At 55.3% G+C, this 13,472-nt stretch overlaps 2 protein-coding genes across 2 annotated transcripts; both read left to right on the top strand.

Moving 5' to 3' along the window:
* The first annotated feature begins 1,251 nt into the window (after positions 1–1,251).
* Positions 1,252–2,777, top strand: FKBPL (FKBP prolyl isomerase like). Its single transcript, XM_036248836.1, has 2 exons — positions 1,252–1,326; positions 1,643–2,777. The coding sequence occupies exon 2, from the start codon at positions 1,713–1,715 to the stop codon at positions 2,751–2,753; it is 1,041 nt and encodes a 346-aa protein (XP_036104729.1). The 5' UTR covers positions 1,252–1,326; positions 1,643–1,712; the 3' UTR covers positions 2,754–2,777.
* A 519-nt stretch (positions 2,778–3,296) lies between these two features.
* ATF6B (activating transcription factor 6 beta) lies at positions 3,297–12,308 on the top strand. The gene is made up of 18 exons (XM_036249086.1): positions 3,297–3,411; positions 3,779–3,858; positions 4,002–4,080; positions 4,316–4,407; positions 4,915–5,050; positions 7,404–7,489; positions 7,598–7,733; positions 7,835–7,966; positions 8,114–8,247; positions 8,901–9,086; positions 9,172–9,263; positions 9,672–9,851; positions 10,062–10,169; positions 10,319–10,400; positions 10,571–10,641; positions 10,801–10,912; positions 11,078–11,162; positions 11,642–12,308. The coding sequence occupies exons 1-18, from the start codon at positions 3,306–3,308 to the stop codon at positions 11,869–11,871; spliced, it is 2,127 nt and encodes a 708-aa protein (XP_036104979.1). The 5' UTR covers positions 3,297–3,305; the 3' UTR covers positions 11,872–12,308.
* The last annotated feature ends 1,164 nt before the right edge of the window (positions 12,309–13,472 follow it).

Genomic DNA, 13,472 nt, shown 5'->3' with positions numbered 1-13,472 from the left:
CTTTGACACACATCGGTGGATAATGATGGAACTATTTTCCCTCCTGAATGTCCTTGCCTGGTCCTTGTAGTAGACTGGGGCACAATGGTAGGGTGTTAAAGAGCAAAGTAGAGGAGCCGAGGTGAGGTATGAAGAGGGAGAGTCTCTTTTTCTGAAGAGCGCTGGTGGTCCAACCTGTGCAGGCTGCTGTACAAGCAAGGCTGAACCACAAAGCAACCAACATCTATTAGGAGGAAGAGGACCAGTTCTCCACTGATACACCCAATGGAGCAGGTTGTACTAGTTATATGTGCAAAATATAGGACACACTAAAGGGGCACAGAGCAAGGGGTGGAGGGAATGGGGTGAATCATGCTATTCAAAGCGTGCAACATCCAGCAGCAGCAACATCCAAGAGTTTGTTAGAAATGAAGAATCATATCCAGCCATTGTGGCTCAGTGGTTGAGTGTTGATCCATGTACCAAGAGGTCATGGGTTCAATTCCCGGTTCGATGTCCGGTCAGGATACTTGCCCAGTATATGGGCCCAATCCCCAGTGGGGGGCATGCAGGAGGCGGCCGGTCAACGTTCTCTCTCACCGATGTTTCTATCTCTCTCTCCCTCTCCCTTCCTCTCTCTAAAATCAATTAAGGGAAAAAAAGAAATGAAGAATCATAGGCCCATCCCAGACTTTCTAAAGCAGAACCTGCAATTTAAGTTCCCCAGGTGATTTATATGAACATCAAAATTAGAAAAGCACTGATTTCTTGAGAAAGAGTTTGAAGGCCACGATGAATGAGAGGAAAGGTAAGAAGCCTCAAAGGAATAGGGCCGGTGAGGAGAAAGGGGCCTGCGGGTTTATCCTGAAGCACCCTAGACAGAATGGGCCACGGAGCAGACGGTTGGCTCTGCCTGGCAGGCCTGAACAAAGGGATAAAGTCAACAGCACAGGGCCTGAGGTCGCCAGATAAAAGGGCGACTGGCCTCTGCAGCTGTCACCCACCTCCAGCTCCACCATTCCTTCCTCTCCGCATTCACCCCAATACCCCTTTACAGGACTTGTCCAGCCTCTGTAACCTGGCCATCCGCCGTCCACAGTAGGATTCGACTTGGCCAGGTCGAGTTGCTAAGGCCCGGAGCTGCCCGGGTGCAGGGGTGGGGTGACGTAGGGGGTGATGTCATGCCCAAAGGCGGGCTAACCAGACTTCTTCCGCCTCCCGATTGGCTGCCAGGAATCGGACTGGACTCGCCGCGTCGCGGGCTCCAGGTTTAGCTGTCAGTGCCCCTCCCCCGCGGCCCCGGTCCCCGTCTCTCCGCCTGCGGCAAGACTCCGAAGACAGCACTCAGTAAGCACCTAGCTTCGGAAAGACAGGTGACCCGAGTGGTCCGGCCGGCGCCACCGGCTAGGCGCTCCGGCCGCCCAGGGCTTTTGGACTCGATCAGTGTCCGTACTTGGGACGGCTACCGGAACCGCAGGGAATTGTGGATTTTATAGTTCTGGATTAGTTCCGGGTGGAACCCAGATGAAGCGGGACAGGGAATTTTGGAGGAAACAAACAAATAAGAGCTTTGAGGCTCAGGTCCCAGAAAAACAGGAATGGAGTCTGAATAAGAATCCTGCCGTCAGTATTGTTTTGATTTTTTTTTTTTTTTTTTTTTTAGGTGCTGACCTGAACCCAGTCCATCCCTTTTCCACCCAGTTTACCCACAGGGGAAGGGGCCAGGCAGCGAAATGGAGACGCTATCAATCAATCCAGTGGGAGAGAAAAACACCTCTCAACCACAACAACAGTGGGGAAAGAACCCCAAGAAGAACCTTAATTCAACTACGCAGCAGCGCCAAGAGCCTCTTACTGAAGTTCTCGCACTAAGAATGAGCCCAAATCCAGCCAGCCAAATTCCAGAGAATGTTCAAGGGCCTGAAAAACTGACTACTGAACTTGAAGAAGATCCCAATAAGTCTCGTGGATCAGCTAGTGAGATGCTAGAGCCCCTCCAACCTTCTGATCTCTGGAACTGTCCGGATGGGAGCTTTGTCAAGAAGATCATAATCCGTGGCCATGGCTTGGACAAACCCAAGCTGGGCTCCCGCTGCAGGGTACTGGCTTTTGGGTTTCCTTTGGGGTCAGGGCTACCAGAGGGACGGACAGAGCTAACTATGGGGTTAGGTCCATGGAGGGAAGGAACCTGGGGCGAGCTCATAGAGAAATGCTTGGAGTCCATGTGTCAAGGTGAGGAGGCAGAACTTCAGCTCCCTGGGTACTCGGGACCTCCCGTCAGGCTCACACTGGCTTCCTTCACTCAGGGCCAGGACTCCTGGGAGCTGGAGGCCAGCGAGAAGGAGGCCTTGGCCAGGCAAGAACGTGCGAGGGGCACAGAATTATTTCGAGCTGGGAACCCAGAAGGGGCTGCCCGATGCTATGGACGGGCTCTTCGGCTGCTGCTGACTTTACCCCCACCTGGCTCTCCAGAACGAACTGTCCTTCATGCCAACCTGGCTGCCTGTCAGTTGCTGCTAGGGCAGCCCCATTTGGCAGCCCAGAGCTGTGACCGGGTGCTGGAGCGGGAGCCTGGGCACTTAAAGGCCTTGTACCGAAGGGGAGTTGCCCAGGCAGCCCTTGGGAAGCTGGAAGAAGCAACTGCTGACCTCAAGAAGGTGCTGGCGGTAGACCCAAAAAACCGGGCAGCCCAGGAGGAGCTGGGAAAGGTGATCTTTCAGGGGAAGAAACAGGATGCAGGGCTGGCTCTGGGTCTCCGCAAGATGTTTGGCTGATTAAAAGTTAAACCTTAAAAGAGACAGGAACCTGTGAATCGTGGTCTGTGCTCTGAGATTTGGGGGGGGGGGGGGGGCGAGAGGGAGGATTTCAGCCTATATCCCATTCCCACCTTATGCCTTCCTAGGGGAAGTAGCAGTGGTCTCAGTGCACCTCTCTTTTTACCATTAAAAAGTCAGTCACGTGTGCTGTGTTTTAGGGTGCTTACCCATTTCTGAAGATGAATAGAAGCTGTCTAAACTAAGTTCACTACTGGCCGGGGCAGATGGCGGACCTTTAAATCCTGGGAACTACTACTCCCAGGCACTTTCTCGTGGGGTCCTGTTTCGCGCATGCGCAAGTGCTGCGCCCCGCCCCCGGTGCGTGGGCGTGTATCTCCCTCTCTTGCTGCGCTCCCATTGGCCCGGCCGGTAGAACCGCCTCTCCTGTTGAGTCATGTGCTCAGCAGCCAGGTCTCTTAGTGGTCGGAATAGCTTCCGGGACGCCCCCCTTTTTTGAAGCGTCAACTCATTAGTTGCTGATGAGGAGAGGCGGGCCTTGGGAACTGTCTCATGGTTGGGGGGCGGGGGGGAAAGATGGCGGAGCTGATGCTCCTCAGCGAGATCGCGGACCCGACGCGATTCTTCACCGACAACTTGCTGAGCCCGGAGGACTGGGGTGTGTGGGGCGAGGCCTGGGGAGGGGAGAGGACTGCGGCATCCCGTGCCTCTGCGGCGCGCAGCAAGGAAGCGGAGCCCCAAAGGGGAAGGCCGCGCAAATACGGAATCTACCTTCCGTAGGAGGGCGGAGCAGGGGTCCGGTTGTGCTTTCCGGGGTGCGGGAGGTGAGGGAGACCTCCGCTCCCTGCAGAAACGTCGAGTTGCTCCGGGGTCGGAGGAGGGGCTGAAGTTTGGCCGTATCACTTTTCAAGTGGGCGGGCGGTGGGTCTGGCCGCGCCGATCCAATGAGGGATGGAGCGAGGGCGGCGTGTGGCTCCGGAGGCTGGGCCCACGGACAGCCCCCTGACACTCCGCACCGCTTGCAGACTGCACCCTGTACACCAGCCTGGATGAGGTGGCTGAGGAGCAGACGCAGCTCTTCCGTTGCCCAGAGCAGGATGTCCCGGTATTGCTCCCCCAGCAGCCTTATCCCTTCCCGTTGGTGGGTGGGGGTGGTCCCAGATCCCAGACTCATCCCCAGGCCAGAGCTCCTTTGGAGCCACCGCTTTCTTCTCACAGTCCTGCCATGTAATATTGTCCCTTATTCAGTTTGGCAGCAGCGTGCTGGATGTGGGGATGGATGTCAGCCCCCCCGAACCTCCCTGGGACCCCCTGCCTATCTTCCCAGGTAAGATATCATTTGTGATTCCCCTCATCCTTCCAGAAACCCTCATCTTCCCCGTTTCCCAGAAACTGCAGTCCCCCGTGTCCTCACACCTCCTCCACACGAGTGCCCTTGAACACCTTATTTGTGTCCCTCCCGCCTTGCCCCAGTGAGGAGCCCTCACCTGCATGTCCTTGAACACTTTTTGGACTGTCTCAGGCTCTTCTTCCTGGTTATTTTCTGACCTCATTTCCTCCAGATCTTCAGGTGAAGTCTGAGCCGTCTTCTCCCTGCTCTTCTTCCTCCCTCAGCTCCGAATCATCGCGTCTTTCTGCAGAACCCTCCAGCCAGGTGAGAAAGCCATGTCCCTACTTCTGCTGTCTGGCAAGGCCTCTGCTCCACCCCTGCTCCTATAGGTGATGAGGAGTGATTTCTGTGGGGGGTGGGGGAGCTTCTCTCCATTTGTCATTTTTTAAACATTCTCGTTTGCTACATTTCCACTCTTGGTTTCTAGAATTAAAATGAAGTCTTTTTAACATAGATATGTGGCAGCTGTGCTGGGGCTGGGAAGAGGAGAGTTGTTAACTGCTGAGAATTCTAGAACTGTCCCCGCCCAAGTTGTCCACTCTAAGGCAATATTTGAAATCATGAGATGTCATCACCCCTCCCAGGAATAAAGCAGAAGGAGGGAACCAGGAGACAGAGACAGCTTAGGGAGATGCTAAGTAACATTCATACCAGAATGTCAGATAACTGGTGTTTGTAAGCTGTAAGCTTTTGTTCTTGCTCTTACTCTCAATACCTCCCTTGTTTTCTTTTCTTCTCTCTGCCCCTTGCTTCACCTCTACTCTCACCCAGGCCCCTGGTGTAGGGGAGGTGCTGGTTGTGAAGATAGAGTCTTTGGCACCCCCACTCTGCCTCCTGGGAGATGATCCAACGTCCCCGATTGAAACCGTCCAGATCAATGTGGGCCCCACCTCTGATGATCCCTCAGGTAATAACAGTCTGCCCCGACCCCCAGGCTTTACCAGGTAGAATGTATTTGAGTTTTCTGGCGTGTGTGTGTGTGTGTGTGTGTGTGTGGTGGCAGGGTCAGGGACAGGTAGCAGGAAAAGGTGGGGAGGGGAAATAGCAGATAACCAGGAGAGATGCCAGCAGTGGGAGGAAGAATTTTAGGAAACCACAGCAAGGGTAACACTGAAGAGATGGGTATGATTTTTTTTTTTTTTTTTTTTGCTTTTTCTTGTTCCCAGTGTCCTGTTGTGTGATTTAACTTCCTGTTGCATTGCATTTTTTAAGAGTTTGGACAGTTTGGGGCCTATTTATTTATGTTATTTTTTCATTCCAATGTCTTATTATAAAAAATTAGAAACATACAGAAAAGTTGGAATACTGTATACCCAACTCCTAGGCTCTACAATGAACATTTATGCTATTTATTAAGTGTTATAAAGTTTAGATGCCTTTTTGTGTATATTCAGTAAGCATTTATTGAGCACCTACTCCATGCCAGGTACTGGACAGGGTGCTGGGAATGCAAAGATGAAAAAGACATGATCAACACACTGACTTGAGAATCCTGTAGTGTGGTGGGGGAGAAAGACAAGTACCAGTCCACACAGATGTGGTCATTCTAGGATAGAGGTCATCATAGTGTGCTGGGAAAGCTCGTGAGAGAGGGCATCTCACCCTACTGGGGCTGGATCAGGCTAGAGGAAGGGTTTCCTGGGCTGAGTTTTGAAGGACACATGGAAATTAACCAGAAGGAGAATATGGGGATTGGCATGTGTATCTCTTCAGAGTGGATATGAGTAGGGAGTAGGGGATGGCAAGAAGCAGCAGAGGCTTCAGGGCCAGCTGGGAACCCTGCTAAGGCACTCTTAGCTTTTATACGGTGGGCAGTTGGGAGCCTTTGAAGAGTCAAGCAGGAGAGCAGCATGATTAGGAAGATGACTCTGGTGGCAGAAAAGAGAATGGATTGCAGAGAGGCAGGACTGGAGGCAGGAGGCAGAGGACCAAGGAAGAGGCTCGTGCAGTTAATCAAGTAAAATATTTGGATGCCGAGAAGAAGTCAAAAAGAATGAAGTAGAATGGATGAGTTTCAGTGACCTCCCGGGCATTGGGCAGGAGTCAGAGAGGAGGCCTGTGTTTCTGGCTGGGGCAGCCATCCAGTGGGTGACAGTACTGTTCACTGGATAGAGACTGTAAGAGCAGGAGCCCTCTGATCAGGGAGTGCGGTGAATTCAGGGTTGGACAGGCTGATTGTTCAATTCAAAGTGCCTTCAGGGTTTCCTGGCACTGCCTCTCCAACCAGAAGCAAGAGGGCATGGGAGCCTAGTGATGTAATCCATTCATGTTTTCCTCCTGGGTTTCGTAGCAGGGCAGGGAAGGATGGAGAGTGGATTCGGAGGAACAAACAGATCGTATCCAGCACATTATTAAAAGTTCAAAGAGAACAAACAAAGTAAGGATTAAAAAGCCTTTAACAGCAAAGAGAATGTTGATGACTTTGCAAACTGTTGTGTAATTGGAGTTAGATTCTCCCCTATGACTTGTATTTTTTGAGGGCCTGTACTTTACTCGTCCCTTTGACAGACATGAGGCATAAGATGTAGTCCTTTCTTTTAAATGCCAAAATGAGTGGTATGGGCCAGAGGTAGTGGCAGACTGTTGACCTTGGGCCTGAATCTGGCCCTCAGGTGGGTTTTAGTTCACCTACTAGGGGCAATCAACAGGTCTTATAGATAGATTTAACAGAGGCGTGAAGATTCAGAGGTGACAGGATTTCTGATTTGGTGTCTGGGAGGCTGCCAAACGTAGGAAGGGAATTTATGTGAAGGGACAAGCAGTGAGCTCTGTGTAAGTTCGGTTGAATTTGGGTGAATGGTGGGACACGGGAATGGAAGTGACCAGCAAGGAGCTTGGGAGTCAGGGTCAGGGTGCAGGGGCGCCATCACAGGTAGAGATGCAGAAGTGGAGGTGGTCAGCATGTTGTGTGACAGTGTCAGGCCAGGAGGAGATGAAAATCCAGCCAGAAAGGAGTGTGGGTCCATACGAATGCTGCAGACTCTCTGCTGGGGCCGCCTGTACGTGAATGGACCGGGTCTGTGAGGACAGAGGATAGCCTTGAGGGGAACTGAGCAGGGGTGAGAAGAATTAAGGAGTCCCTGAAGAGGGAAGTCCCAACTGGGTAGTGGTGGGAGGAGATCCTACACAGCCCCAGGGCCCAGAATATCTTTATTATAGGTACAAGGGGAAATGACCGTGTCTCCATTTCCCCATCTTAACCTTCTGTTCCTCCGTGTGTAGCAATCTCCAGCTGTTTGTCTCATCCTGCCACCCCACAGGTGTCCAGACCAAGATAGAGCCTGTCTCTCCCTCTTCCCCCATCAACTCTGAGGCTTCATTGCTCTTAGCCGAGTCCCCTAACCAGGTGAGCATTATCATTCCTCCTTCCACGCACTGCAGTGAGTTCCTTCCTTCTCATTGTTCACGGTAGGAGAGCTTTCTCTTCTTCAGCTCCTTCTCCTTCACATTCCAGGCTCTTATAGGAAAGGAGGTGCTGGAAGTGAAGACGGAGTCCCCAGCCTCTCAAGGGTGTCTCCTACGGGATGTCCCAGGCCCCCCACTTGGAGCTGTTCAGATCAGCATGGGTCCATCCCCCGATGGCTCCTCAGGTAATGGGGCCTCCTGACACTGGGGTCCCTGGCAGAAGGCCTCCAGTCCTGACATCCCTCCCTCCCTCCTTCCCTCCCTTCCTTCCTTTCACCTTCTTCAGGCAAAGCCCTGCCTGCCCGGAAGCCACCACTGCAGCCTAAACCTGTGGTGATAACCACTGTCCCAGTGCCACCCAGAGCCGTGCCTCCCAGCACCACCGTTGTTTTGCAGCCCCTTGTCCAGCCACCCCCAGGTAGTGAAGAAGGAAAGAAGGAGGTGGGCTGGATTGACCTTCTAAGGGAGCTTACAGCCACTGAGGCCCTTTGGTGCTTAGGGGTGGACACAGGACCCCACCTGACTTGCAGCTCTCTGACCTCTTTCTCCTGCTCACCTGCCCCAGTGTCCCCAGTTGTCCTTATCCAAGGTGCTATTCGAGTCCAGCCTGAGGGGCCGGCCCCCCCTGCGCCACGGCCTGAGAGGAAGAGCATTGTTCCAGCTCCTATGCCTGGGAACTCCTGCCCACCCGAAGTGGACGTAAGTACTAGGGAGCGGAGGAGCAGGGCTAGTAATGGAGATGCAGGAGGAAAGTCTGTCATGGGAAAGAACTGTGGCATGAGAAGAGAGCAGAAGGTGACGGGGCAGACCTTCAGATGGTCCTGAAGGTCAGAGCGGACCCCTGTCATATATGAGTGTCAATCTTATGTAGTTTTAGGGTGCTTGGGTTTGTTATTCAACTGCATATGGAGAAGTAGGGTGGCCTCAGTTTAGCAGAGGCAAGGGAGTCGTTCTGTTGTGGTTGTGGCCATAGCTGGAGATTGAGGCTGCTTCCTCTAGGGGAAAACCAGTTAGCAAGGTTCAACTTAGGGCCCGAGAAAGGAGAATTGAGAAGAGAAATTAAACACCGAGAAGAGGAACTGAGGTTCCACTGGGAACCGGGATGGAGGAAATTCTTCCTACAGTCTAACTGCTCTCAGCTCTGAGGAACAGGAGCAGGGAGTGGTTAAGAGCGGAGCCCTCTCCCTGAAATGTTTTAGTAGAGAGAACCCCCTCCCCGCTCTGGTGCTGTAAGTAAGGTCAGGAAGGCAGGAGAGTGGCCCGGGAGCTTTGGGTAATCAGCCCTCGGAGTGGGGGGACATGGCTCCTCCCCTGCACATCCTTCATTCTCTGGTGACCCTGTGGGTGCCTAGGCCAAGCTGCTGAAGCGGCAGCAGCGAATGATCAAGAACCGGGAGTCGGCTTGCCAGTCCCGGAGGAAGAAGAAGGAGTACCTGCAGGGGCTGGAGGCCAGGCTGCAGGCCGTGCTGGCCGACAACCAGCAGCTGCGCCGGGAGAATGCTGCCCTCCGGCGGCGGCTGGAGGTCCTCTGGGCTGAGGTGAGACTTCTGTCTTTGGGGGATGAAATATAGGCTCCTTGGGAGGACTCACCCACGCTCTCTTATCTCTTCCTCTGCACCTTAGAACAGCGAGCTCAAGTTAGGGTCTGGAAACAGGAAGGTGGTCTGCATCATGGTCTTCCTTCTTTTCATTGCCTTCAACTTTGGGCCCGTCAGGTGAGACCCTCCTTGCTCCCTAGAGCCTTCGGGTTGGAGCTCACCCTCAGCCACCTGATTGCTGCATCCCGCTCACACAGACGGCTGCGGCGGCCCTGGCATGGGGGTGTATTCCGTGTTCCCTCCTTGTTCCACCATTAATCTCACAAATGGAATGTCCTGGGTTAGGTGGTGCTGGTAACGTTGATTGAAAACAGACTTTGGTGCTTCCTGAGATCTAGGCTTTGGTTAAGCACGCTCCTTTTCTCGTGTTTCCCGGTCCTGTGAGGTAGGGGCCGTTCTCATTCCATCTGCCTGGTGAAGAGCCGGGCTTGGGTAGCAGATGGGCTGTCTGCAGAGCCCTTGCCCTAACCAGCCTCTCAGTAGAGCTGGAGTTTTCCCCTGTGCTCTGCCCTTCCGTCTCCTCAGCATCAGTGAGCCTCCTTCGGCTCCGGTCTCTCCTCGGGTGAGCAGAGAGGAGCCTCGGCCCCGGAGACACTTGCTGGAGTTCTCAGCACAGTTGCCAGTTGACGGAGTCGATCCTCTGCAGGACTCCTCCCAGAACCCCGGGGAGCCCCAGCCCCGCAGCCAGGGCCGGCAGGGTTTCAGGTGAGGAGAGAGCTCGCTCTTCTCTCTCTCTCTCTCTCTCTCTCTCTCTCTCTCTCTCTCTCTCTCTCTCTCTCGCGGCGGTGCTGTGTGCTTCCCCAAGTTTACCCCGTCTTTCTGAGGGAAGCCACAGTGGCTCCTTGCCACCTCGGCCTTCTCTGACGATGGCGTGCCCGGCAGCTGCACTCACCGCCTCCCTTCTGCCTGGTCCAGGAACCTGACAGCTTTCCCCGGGGGCACCAGGGAGCTGCTGCTGAGAGACCTGGACCAGCTCTTCCTCTCCTCGGACTGCCGGCACTTCAACCGAACCGAGTCCCTGAGGTGCGGGGGACTGTGGCTGGGGCACTCCCCTGCCGTTCATTCCGTCCTGGGTTCTGGAGCTCGGCTCCTTCCTGCTCTCTCCCTCCGGTGTGCGGGCAAGGAGAGAGGAGCCTTGGCCTGGCACGGAGGTGCCCCCTCTGCTTCCTCAGGCTTGCTGATGAGCTGAGCGGCTGGGTGCAGCGCCACCAGAGGGGCCGGCGGAAGCTGCCCCGGAGGGCCCAGGAGAGACAGGTAGACTCGGGCTTTGTGTCCTGGGGCTCGGAGGGTCATGTTCTTGTGGGGGTTTGAGAGACAGTTGAGGAAGTGGCAGGGTGGGTGTGAGGTGGTATCAGCTTCCAGGGCCGTCTCTCTTTCCGTTCTCCGTTCACCCTCTTCAAATCCTTAGACACTTCTCCTTCCAGAAGTCTCAGCGACGGAAGAAGTTGCCTCCAGTTAAGGCAGTCCCCACTCAACCCCCCGGGCCCCCAGAGAGGTGAGTCTGGGAGGTGCTTCCTTACTAAGTGGAGTTCCATTCTGAAGAGCTGACCCCCAGGAGCTGGCCTGTGCTTGTCACCATTGCCTCCCTCACCCCCTGGGGTCTTCTGTTTCCTTCTCTCATCTTCTCCCGCTCTCCCCGGAGCGGTGTGCCTAGGGATTCTGCCGGCCAGCTGCAGCTGTACCGCCACCCAGACCGGTCTCAGCCAGAGTTCCTGGATGCAATTGACCGCCGGGAAGATACATTTTATGTTGTCTCATTCCGGAGGGTGAGCTCCTCCTCCTGGCCCATCCCCCATCACCCTAGGTGTCCTTATCACCCTGGGTGTCCCAGCCATGTGTGTTCAGGTGGAGGCTGGGGATTAGCGCTACCAGGCAGCCTGCTGCTGGTGTCTTTTCCTCCATCCTCCCCGCCTGGCCCCTGTGTTTCCCAGGACCACCTGCTGCTCCCAGCCATCAGCCACAACAAGACCTCTCGGCCCAAGATGTCCCTGGTGATGCCCGCCATGGCCCCCAATGGTAACTCCTTCCTACTGGGTATGGGGAGAGGTCCTGAAATGGAAGCAGAAGACATTCCGAGAGGGGTACCCAGCATGAGGCGCCGAGGGGCAAACAGAGGGAGTGGGGCATTCCATAGAGGTGCTAGATTCCTGGGCGAGAAGAAGCAGGGAAGGAAGGGGGGCAGGAAGGAAGGTGGAGGATGGGTTGCCCTTAGTGAAGATGCTTGGGTAGGTGCTGGGCAGAAGGGGTGGGCTGGGGACCTGCCAGACCCTCACCTCCTTTTGTCTCTTGATGTCCTCTCCTCTGACCTCACTCTCGTCAATGTCGTTTCTCTGCTTTCCTTTCCCTCTCCCTGCACAACTCCGACCCTGCTCACTAACTCCCGCTATGGCCCACTGGTCACCACCGCCCTTTCTTCCCTGTCCACCCCTGCTTTTCTGATCCCTCCTCTCCGTTTGCCTCCCCTTCTCCTCTTCCTTAATTCCCCCTTCTCACAGAGACCCTGTCAGGCCGGGGTGCCCCTGGGGACTATGAGGAGATGATGCAGATCGAGTGTGAGGTCATGGACACCAGGGTGATTCACATCAAGACCTCCACGGTGCCCCCCTCGCTCCGAAAACAGCCATCCTCCACCCCGGGCAATGCCACAGGCGGCCCCTTGCCAGCTTCTGCAGCTGGCCAGGCCCACCAGGCCACCCATCAGCCCCTCTACCTCAATCACCCCTGACCTCTGCCTCTCACACTGACTTAGGACCGGGAGGCAGGGGAGGGGTCACCAAGTGGGACTGTTTCTTATTCCCCTGAGTCCTGGGCTTGGGAAATTGGTAAAGGAAGGACAGGGTGTGGGGGTTAAGCACTTATTTGGAGGGGAGGGGGTTCACCTCTCTTCTCACTCCTTTGTGGAACATAGGGCTCCTCTGAACCCCCAGCCCCTGCCTCTTTTCTTTGAGGGTATTGAGTGAGGTAAAGTTTGGGGTGGGTGGGCTCTTGACTCTTTCATTTCTCTGGGGGGTGGAGGTGGGAATGTAGGGTCCCCAGGCAGGACACGGGCCATTTTTATGTGAAGGCAGGGTGGTGAAGAAGATCAGATTTATGTATGTGCGTATTTTTTTTAATTATTATTATTAAATAAACAACTTGGAGGGAGTTAAGGAACAGTGGCTACCTTCCTGGCTCTGATGAGGTGCGTGGGGGAAGCTGCTTTCTCTAGGCCGGGGTCTCAGAGACCTAAGCAGGACGCCGGGTGGCTCTGGGTGGGCTGGGGTGGGGTCACTGACCTCATGTCATCCCCTTTCCCTGAAACACATGGTGTCTGTGGGTGGGTGGGGTGGGGGAGGGATTCCCATGGTGTGACAGCCCAGAGGATACAGATCCTGGAATGTGTCTGAGTAAACAGGAAGGACAGGGGGCCCCACGTCCTCCGCCCTTCGCCCTTCGGGGTGAGCAGCCTCCCTGGGTCCCCTGCATTCTAGCAGGTTCCTTCCCCTCCCCTCACCCAGGACAAACGGCGGAGCTGGCCCTGGGGCTGTGAGCCGGAGAGGAGAGGAGGGCACCGAGGAGAAGGCTGTGCTCTGAGGGGAGGGTATTGAGCAGCATCGACTTAGCCCTGAGCTGAAGGATACAGATTTGAGGGTCCACTGGAAAGAAAAGGACGAGCGGGGTCGACAGAGAAGGCTGTGCTTTCTAATTAGGAGGAAGGGGAGCAGGACAGAGGGTGAGGGGGGTCTCGGCCTGTGGGGAAACGTTAGAGGCCCTGTCCAGCAGTGACTCTGACTTCTGCAGGAGGGCCCCGGGTCAGCGGGAGGGTGTGGGCCGGGCCTGGGCTCCACGCCCAGATGACTGGACAGGGGCCACCCGGGCCACGAGCCCAGGCCTGAGGGGGAGGAAGAACCTCACGTGTCCAGCCAGGCCTCCCCTCCCCATTACTGTTTGAGGGGAAAACAGAGTAACTATGGCAACTTGGAGCTAGGGCTCTGCCCCTCGAGAGCAGCCCTGGCCCCTCAGCCACCACTTCCTGTCCCAGGGCCCCTCGAGCCTAACCTCTAGGCAGTGAGGTGATATAGGGTCCCCAGGCAGGAGCCCTACTTCGCCCGAGTGGGCTGCTCAGCAATGTGCTAGCTGTGTAACACCTCGGTCTCCGTCTCTGTTAGATGGGGCACCGTACTTGGGTCGAGGCGAGGGAGAAAGATGCTGTTCGCAGTGTCTGGTCCACAGTGGACTCTTCCCTGCCCCCTGCTCCGCTCACAGGCCTCTTCCCCTCTGGTGCCCTGCGCCCACTGGGCCGGCACTGCCCCACTGTCCCAGCACTCCTCCTCTTCCTGGCCTGGC

The sequence above is a fragment of the Molossus molossus genome, unplaced genomic scaffold (genome assembly GCF_014108415.1).
Source record: "Molossus molossus isolate mMolMol1 unplaced genomic scaffold, mMolMol1.p scaffold_m16_p_8, whole genome shotgun sequence".
Lineage (NCBI taxonomy): Eukaryota > Metazoa > Chordata > Mammalia > Chiroptera > Molossidae > Molossus > Molossus molossus.
Note: the sequence above shows the minus strand (reverse complement) of the source record. Positions and strands in the feature narration are given on the sequence as shown.